The 9,469-nt window shown below is 41.3% G+C and overlaps 1 protein-coding gene across 13 annotated transcripts in view; it reads left to right on the top strand.

Annotated features, from left to right (window-relative positions):
• The window catches only part of LOC116853599 (histone deacetylase 5), a 138,003-nt gene that overhangs the window by 16,060 nt on the left and 112,474 nt on the right, over positions 1–9,469 (top strand). For 2 of the 13 annotated variants that reach the window (XM_032834738.1, XM_032834730.1), the window contains exon 1: positions 59–1,266. The exons of 6 other annotated variants lie outside the window; for them this stretch is intronic. In XM_032834738.1, coding sequence (XP_032690629.1) covers positions 1,104–1,266 — 163 coding nt within the window. In that variant the 5' untranslated portion in view covers positions 59–1,103. Of the gene's footprint in view, positions 1–55; positions 1,267–9,469 lie in introns of those variants that run through there. 5 more of the 13 variants (XM_032834837.1, XM_032834824.1, XM_032834743.1 and 2 more) reach the window with 5 other exon arrangements.

Below are 9,469 nucleotides of genomic sequence, written 5' to 3'. Positions count from 1 at the left end.
TCTCTCTCTCTCTCTCTCTCTCTCTCTCTCTCTCTCTCTCTCTCTCTCTCTCTCTCTCTCTCTTGTGGTAACACTAACACTCGCGTAAACACGATTAATTCAATCGGACAAAGTGTGTATTAAGCAACGCGACGCCGACGAGAATTCAATTGTACGTTTCAAGAGCCGACACGCGCGAGATATTTTCATCAAAAACAATTTTACACGCGTACTCTACACGTTTGCATGTCGCTTGGCACGTAACGTACAGTGGCTTGCAAAACGATTCAGACACAATGATCGACTTGAGAGCTCACCAAACTCTGTGAAAATCGAGAGTCATTACTTGACGCGGGGTTTGCCCGATAATTATATTATGAATTATTACTACTATTGATTATTACTGATATTATTATTTTTTATCAATTTAATGTCCTTAATTGCATTATTAATTATATTGTTATCGCGCTGGTACGTTCACAAGTCTGTGAAGCTGGCACGACAAATTTTTACAAGTTTTAAGATAACAATGATAATTCTATTAGCACTTTTCGTAGTTGTAGAACATTTTGATAGAATTTAATTAGAACTGATGGGAACTCTTGCTAAAAGTAGTGGTATTTATTTATTTCTTATACTTTAGAGGGGAAGTGTCGTGCTAGGTTCGCGAAGTTAGCACGACAATTTTTCACTTGCTGTTTTTCGGTATTAAAAATGCGGAACTCTTTTGGTTTTCTACTTAGAATTCCAGAACTATGAAAAGTGCTGATAAAAAGTGCATTGTTTTTTTTAAATGTGTAAAACGTTGTGCCAGCTTCACAGCTCTGTTCGCAATGATTCTCGATTTTGGCAGGCTGTGCGCTAAAAGAAGTACACGCGAGTCTGACCGCCTGCAAGGCCCTGGAAGTGTTTGTTTTGGTCGCGCGGCGAGCGACGCCGCGCGTGATGACGTAGGCCTTTTTTTCGCGCATTGTTTCGGCCGCGCGCGACGCGTACCGAGCCATTACGTCGTTACGAATCGCGCCGACGACACACAGCGACGCGGAACCCACGCGCGCGCGCCGTGTCTCTTTGTGCGTGCAATTCCCGGCGAGTGATGATAAAAATATTTCGCGAAGTACTCGATGTCTGATCGTCGTCGGCGCCGCGTTAGTTTTAACACGCGTCTCTCCTCTTCGCGAGTCGCACCTACGCGAGTGTCAGTGCCACGACGAAGCATTCGGAGCGGTCGCCGATGGGATGCTGCTGAGTCGGGAAGCAGGACGGCGATACATCACGTATTCCCAGGTGCGTGAAATCATTTATTATTCACGAGGTTGCCGGGAATGTGCCGCCCGAGTCGAAATTTAAGCCGGCACATTCACAGCTCGTTCATTCATAATAGTATAATTATTATGACACTTCACATGAATTCTCTTTGTTGTTCGACAATTTGTACCTATGTTCATTCTATGCCACAAGAACTATGAACACTCGAGAATTTAGTGCAAATCTCGCTAGCGCCGATTTTTACATTTAGTAATACTGCTTGGGCCGCGAGTCCGACCTTGTTTACATCTGCCAATGTTTTCTTTTGATTTCTGCTTAGCTTTGTTTTCACGTCGACTCCAAATTTAGATCTCTTTTGGCAAATAGCATTATTGGATGCGCTATTTGTTTTCTTTGCCTCTTCGCATCTTTTCACTTAATATCTTTTTTTAAAAACTTCGAGTCACGCCGAAATTTTCGATATGAGTAAAATTAAACAATAGTGAAAGTGTTACGGCATAAAGAAAGCCCGTTCTTATGTTCATGCTAAAGTTGATGACGAACTGCGTAAATCATTGCGTAAATGCATTTGTAATTCTGTAGAATCAATATGACATAAACTTTATAGAAAAATATCAGTGCTCCGTCAGAAAATTTTACAACTTCAGTATCCTCTTAACCCCATTATTTACTCATATTAAATATCTATTCTTTATTTATATCTCGTACATACTTCATATACAGTTAAATTACGTAATTGATATATTTCTTACTTACCCAAAAAGTACACTCCGATTTCTTTCTAATTTGGCACAAATGTAGAAATACAAAAAATATTTAGGTTGTATTTTTTCATTTTGGTCCACTTTGAGTTTTACTGGCAGTTTATAGCTTTTTAATGTTCTCATTCTTATCATCAACAAGTACAACAAAAATGCATAAAAAATAAAATTAAATACAAGATATAGTTAAATAATTTTAACAAAATCGGCAATAGCTGAGACACGAACCATTCTAAATTTCTTTAGCTTAGATTCCAACCGAAATATTTCAAATCTGTGCTAAATTAGTCAAAAATGGCTTGAATCTCGGCCAAACCGAGAGATTATTTAAATAATTTGTATAATAGTTTGTAAAATAATTTGTATAAATAATTTTTTTCAACTTTTTACATGTTTTGTTTAAACATTTTATTATTTATACAAATAATGTTACACATTTGACTTTATATCTTGTATTTAATTTTATTTCTTATACATTTTTGTTACATTTGTTGATGATCGGAGTGTGAACATTAAAAAGCTATAAACTGCCGGTGAAACTCAAAGTGGGCCAAAATAAAAAAATATGACCTAAATATTTTTTGTATTTCTATATTTGTGTCAAATTAAAAAGAAATCGGATTGTAGGAAACTTTTGTGTAGGTTTACTCGTGAGTAAAACTGAGAATACATGACAAATGCAGACGGAATATTGAGATGATCAAATATTAAATAATTCTGAAATAAAAGTCTTGCTTTAAATAAAAATATTTTAAATTATTTGAACAAGAGAAAAGAACGGCGAGTTTTCTAGAGTAAGTAATTTCTTGCGGCATCAAACTAAGAAAATAGTTTGTACAATGTTATATTCGGAGATTCTCTCCATTGGTCCTTCAGTTCCGACGGAATTTACATGGTCAATATAACACCAAATTTCGGCTCGAGGAAGCTGTGAGACTATTTTTTTTATCTTTATTACATTTCCGCAATTTCACGTTCTCAATATCGATCTATCATTCGTCATTTCGCAATTGCATGAAAATTCACGCTGGAAAATTAAAATCACAATCGATAACGTATCACGCGCGATCTGCGGGGACGCGCGCCTGTCCGCGGTGCCAAGAATACCGGGATGCCGTTTACATAGCGCGAATTCCCGCCGGTCGGTTCGAAACGCGCGATTCGGCCACTGCGTCGACAACAACGACGACGACGACACGCGTGAAACGCAACGCGACGCAATGCAACGCGCATTCGTACCCGTAGAATCCGAGGCAACACACCCGCAGTGTCGGATTACCGCGGAAGCGCGCGAGGCGCCTGCCTGGAATTTCAGAGCTTCGCAAATTCGACGTTTCACCTTTTATCGCGCTGAAGTTATTCAGATGAGAGATGTCTCTTTATTAAATATGAAATGCACGATTGTGCACCGGGAAAAAAAAGAGTGGTTGAATCAATGAGACCTCGATTGCACGAACGAAATTTCTTTCCAAACGTCCAGTTGATTGGAGGAATTATATAGTTGCTGTGTGATGAAAATTGCGATTTGAACGGTGACTGTATCAGCGCAACTTTTTGTTGCACTGACGCGTAATTTGTTCAATAGGTACGATATTTTTTTTCAAGCCGATTGAGGTTAGGTGTTTGAAAGTTTTTCGATCCAACTACTTTCTTTTTCTCAGTGTAGGATCAAAATGACAAGAATGAAATCAGATCTTCTTCCGCGCTTGGGCACACTTATCCCTTTGCAATCCGTGTTTTCGACTTTTCTCACATAAAAAGAAATAGGCTGCTAGGAAAAATCGCGCTTTCAGACTAACGCCTGCTGTAGAGTAAAAGTATCAATCCCTTGAACACTAATAACATTAGGACTCAACTCTGGATATTTTTATCACTTTGGTCTTTTTGAATACGAATATTTAGACTTTCAATAGAGAATATATATGCATATATTGAATACATACATATATTCTACGTTGAAAGTTAAAATATCCATATTTATACACACAAAAATCAATACAATGAAAATGTCTAGAATAAGGTGCCAGAATGTTATTACTGTCCAGATATTGATACTTTTGTCTTACTTGCGTTTCTTTTATATCACAAGAATTATGAATACTGAAACACTAAAGAATTTAAATGCAAATGTCTGTAGTATAGATTTTTACGTCTAATAATGTCGCCTGGATCGCGAATCCGACCTCGTTTGCGTCCGTTAATGTTTTCATTCATTACTGTTCAGCCGTGTTTTTGTATGGGAGCTGCAAATTTAAATCTCTCCTCTGGCAAACATCATTATATATGTACATACATGATACGTTATTACATACTCGGATTCCCCTGAAAGCAAACACTTCTTTCTTCTCGAGAGAAAACTGCTCGATTCAAGCGGCGACGACGATATTGTAGGTGAGACCGTCGGGTGGTCTAGCGGGCTTCTCGTCTCGACGAGTGCGCGCTCTCTGTTTAGGAGAAGCCGCGAAATTAATTCGCGGCCGGGGTCCGCAAACATCGTAGTCCGCCTCTGCACGCCCGCACGCTTCTCGTCGGCGGAATATTATTATTGTCCGGTACCTCCCGAAATAGTGCGTTTGTTGCGCGCTGAATTTTGCGCGCACGCGGCCGCGCCGTGGCCGCGCGTGCATGTACACGCTCGGCATTATATTAATAGAGCGTGCACTTTCGCCATGCGCGCCGCGATGACCCACGCCGCGATGGGATGCAGCGACGTATGCGACGCCGCTGCGACCCGAGAGTACGCGCGAACATGTCTGGTCGTTGGAAATATTTGCATATTACTCGCTCGTAACTCGCGTGCCTGTCAACGAGTCGTAACGACCTTCTGCGTCGTCGGTCGAGTCGTTCGAATCGGATCTACCGGCTCGGGAATCCGCGTGAATTACGCGAAAGTCTCGAGGAAAAACGAAGAGGAGAGAGAGAGAGAGAGAGAGAGAGAGAGAGAGAGAGTAATGTCCCGAAATCATCCGATACTTCATAGATCGGATCTTTCCGCTGATTCTAAAATTGTGTCCCGAGTCATTGAACGTTCCAAAAAATATAATCTCATTTTTAGCGAGATCTTCTCTGATTAATCCATTAAGGCCCAAAAGAAAACCGCTACGGATAGGTTTTCAAAAACTATCTAAATTAGGGCAAAACGTCGAAATTTGTTAAAAAGTGAAAAAAAAATTTGTGTTGGTTTTTAAAATTCAAGATGTTGAATTATTAAAAATTTTTGGCCGCCATATTGATTTTTAAAGTAAAAAAACCATTTTTCTCCTATAATCTGCTAAAGTAATGATGTTTTATCCCAAAACAAACACCTTCAAAAGGTAGCTTATAATTTGGTTGGATTTTTTGCCAAATAACAAAACTGTGTCAAATTTTCGCACTTTTGAGCGGCCATATTGGATCCGCCATTACGAATTTTGAAAAAATAAGTGCATATTTATACTCAGCGAACCCCAAACCCCCCCTATACGGATTTTCACTCGAATAGGTCAAAATTTCAAATTTTCAGGCCACCATTGGTTCGCCATCTTGAATTTTGAAATCTTACACAATTTTTTTTTTCACTTTTTAACAAATTTCGACAAATTTTGCCCTAATTTAGATAGTTTTTGAAAGCCTATCCTTAGCGGTTTTCTCTTAATCCTTAATGGATTAATAAGCTACTTCATTGGAAGAGAAATATCTTTCGATAATGGGTTTTTTTATAATAAGCCGTTAGTCGTACACATAAGACATAAGAGAATTCACCAATTAGAATTCTTCATTTCTATTCTGAAGGACTGTAATTGGTGGATTTTCTTGTGCCTTGTGTGTTATGCGTTATGTGTTACGACTAAAGCCGATCGCACATGAAATGACATAACTGCGTGTGCATAACATAAAACTGTATGGACCAATGAACATCGAGTATTGAGCATCAAGCATCAATATGGCGGCTTAATACTCGATGTTGACATTGGTCCATACGATCTTATGCTATGCATACGCAGCTATGTCATTTCATGTGCGATGTGCTTAACGGCTTATTATAGAAAGCCCATAAAAGTTCGCGCTTAGAATATGGAAGCATGGAAGAGCAGCGCTTTACAAATAGAGTCCTCTTTTTCAGGAAGGTGTTAGAATATTTCCCTTCTGGCTTTTCAGAGGCAAAATCTCAAGCAGCAGAATGACGTCAAATGATGTATTAATGACGTATTATTGATGCATCATTAAAAGTGTCACTTGATATCATCATATTATCTGGCAACTTGAGGCAATATATAAGATGATTACACTGAGAATATTATATCTTTTTAGATCAAAGTTGCGCGAGTCGAGAATAAACTTCATTGGTGAAGCGATATTTGTATTTGACATTCGCAAAATAACGTAGTGGTACGCGCGCACGCATACACACACACATATAGATTTATATTAAATTAGTTAAAAATATACGGAGCTTTGGAGCGTCGTATCGGAAAATTCGGACGCTCGCGAACAGAGTCTCGTCGCGAAACGACTGCTATGTTCGATATTTCCGTCGAGTGAGAGGTGATTTTAATTTCGTCGAGGAATATCGCCCGATGGGGGGAGGGAGGGGGAGGGTTGGGACGCGCTGTGCGATTTAACGAGACCGACGTTGAAACATCGTCATTCGCGCTCCTCCCATATACTTGCACGACGCGGTGTCATTCGCGAGGATCAGCAACGTCGACGCTCGTCCGTAAATGCACGCGGGCACATTAAATAACGCAGCCGGTCAGGCTAATGAAGCGCAGCAGATACGAGGTGAGTTTGCACATATCGAGTGCGGTTCTATTTTTAGCCAACGCCATATTGCGTTACGTGTTTCGTAACCACCGATACTGGCTGCCCGATCGCATCAACTAGATCGTCGTAGTCGCAGCTCGTCGATTTAGTCGGCGTTCTTTGTCGTAGAGTCGCATTCACGCCGCGATAACGGCGAACGCGCCTCACAACGTGTGACGAATGATGCACCGAGGTAAAAATAGTTGGAAATTTATTTGTGGTGTATAAAGATTATTTCTGCGAAATAAACATTTGTGTAAGCACGAGTAGTGAACCTTCGTAAACACATTCTATGAAATGAACTTTATATTTCACAAATAAATTCTCCAATATTTTTTCTCGATGCATACAGCTTTTTTTTCAGAAGATAGTCAGATGGTCTGTATTAATAGTCGTTACTTGCAATTTTTTTCTCGCTCGTTAGACTCTCGCTTAGAATTAGATCCAAGTGCTTGAGCTGAATTATACGATGTGACATTGAATGATACGTGACATTGTATCTGTGATTACGATTCACCAGAAAAACTGTCACCTAACTCTGGACTCAAAGGTCTCAGGTGTCTCGTTTCAAATGACGACCATTAATACAAGCTTATCTTACGAAGGTATATTTCGTGAGGGACATCCTTTTCTGTCGTGACTCCAGATGAGATTCTAGTGACCTTATCGAGGGTTGGTCGAATCGCAAAAATACGGACGCTCTATCGACGTAATATCCGGCTAGATAATAACCTCACAAGCGACCCATCGCGGCCGCCTTTCACCTCCATTCTCCTCCCATCTATTCCTCCCGATCGATTTATCCAATTTTGCACAATGTGTCTCCCAAACAAAACTCAGAGTGTCTGTGTGACTAAGGAGGCAAAGATCGTCTCTAACTTGGAACTTGCGAACTTCGTGTTCCCTCCGCGCGCGACCGACCACTTCCAAAGAGTCTCGCGACCGCCACTGTCAATTGATCGCACCATCAATGAACTCCGAATATCGCGTCTCCGCGACCTTCGACATTCGCGATGCTCGCGTTCGCGTAGGACGGCCGAACTTGACTTTGGTGGAGTCGTTGATTTTGGCAGGCACGCGTGTGCGCCCGCCGAGTTACCCCTTTTCTCGCCTTGCCGACCTTCCTGACGCACGCGTTGCGATTTCGCGATGATCCCCCCCTCCCGGCCCCTCGCCCGCGCGCCGATCTCGCGCGCTGAATCATCGTCCCATCTCAATCAAGTCCGCGAACACGCGGTCGCCGTGTCGCCGTTACGTAGCCGCACCTCCGGTTTCCCAAATCTCACCGTGCGACCGAGATTCCACCAAGTTTCTTGCACTCAGTAGAGTCTCTACGTGATCCGTAATACTGGAAATAGGTAATCGTTACCGGTTCAACCGTAAGCGTGATTATTTCAATTATTTAAGGGCAAACTTCGATCATTTGGTCCGGAATAATTTAATTTAGCGGGCCTCTTTTATGTTAAATTTCTTGAAGTGGAATCTCATTCAAAATGTGAATACGTTCCTGTGTGACGGGGTGAAGTAGTGCATTATATTCGCTCTTCAATTTCGAGCGAAATATTCACTTGACAATGCAGATTGGAGAATTTATTCCACATGAATGAAAGGTCATTCGCGAGTGACTCGCTGATCACTCTACTTTTGGAGTGAAATTTCACTCCAGGAATTTTAGAGAGAAATTTAAAGGATGACAATGGTAGATTTTGTTTCATTGGTTTTTTCACTGCGGAATTTGTAAGCTGACAATTTAAGAGCGAGTTTCTGACTTTTCTCCTGTTTCCCACGGACGCAATTAAGATGTTCGCGCTGTGTATTTCGGTGAGCCGCGTCAATGACAGCCTTCCGTGAACGTCCTCGCGCTCGCGTTTTTAAAGCGTCCCGACGAGGCGTTGCGGAAAAACCAAAATAACCCGAAGCGCGCAGGTTCCACCGGGCCAGGATAATAATATGAATGAAATACTAGCAGCCGGTTGGTTAGGTAAGAAACTGGTGTTCCTCGAAGCCAGCTCACTCTCTACCCCCCGTTCCCCGTGTCTCGCGTTCGTATATCTCTTCCCCCGAAATTAGAGGGACGCTGCCTGAGCTCTTCTGGCTTACCTCCACATGAATGAAGACAGGTGATCCTGGCACCTGAATCCGTGGACCTGTAAGGCAACGAAGACGTTTGGTTCATGAATGATCGCGGGACTCGAGAAAGACCCGAGTTGATTTATGTCGCTTGTGATTAAATTAGCGCAGCAAATTACCATCAATCTCGGACAACGGCGCGAAACGATGCCCAGAGTTCGAATAATATTGATTAAAAATAATAAAAACGAAATATTGAAAAAATGAAGGCTTTGAGTGGTATATGAGAGAATTAAATTTCCAAGTAATAAAGAGCACGAGACGTTTATCTCCGCACTTTTTCCTTTCCTTTCTTTTTTTTATAAATATCGTCCTTGACGAGTACACACCTCTCTCTCTCTTGTTGAGTCAAAAGTCACGATGTTGATGCGTATCGATACTTGTCGATATCGCCGACAGTATTGATATCAGCGATATCGACGTTGCCGTTTACTTCGGCACTAAGTTACACGAGAAAAGATTGCATTCCCTTCCTTCTCTTTCTTTCTCTCTCGCTCTCTCTTTCTCTCTCTCTCTCTCTCTCTCTCTCTCTCTCTCTCTCTCTCTCT

The sequence above is a fragment of the Odontomachus brunneus genome, unplaced genomic scaffold, assembly GCF_010583005.1.
Source record: "Odontomachus brunneus isolate Ranch 3 - 2012 unplaced genomic scaffold, Obru_v1 Obru_scaffold_006, whole genome shotgun sequence".
Taxonomy (NCBI): domain Eukaryota; kingdom Metazoa; phylum Arthropoda; class Insecta; order Hymenoptera; family Formicidae; genus Odontomachus; species Odontomachus brunneus.
This window is presented reverse-complemented; position numbering and strand designations above follow the sequence as displayed.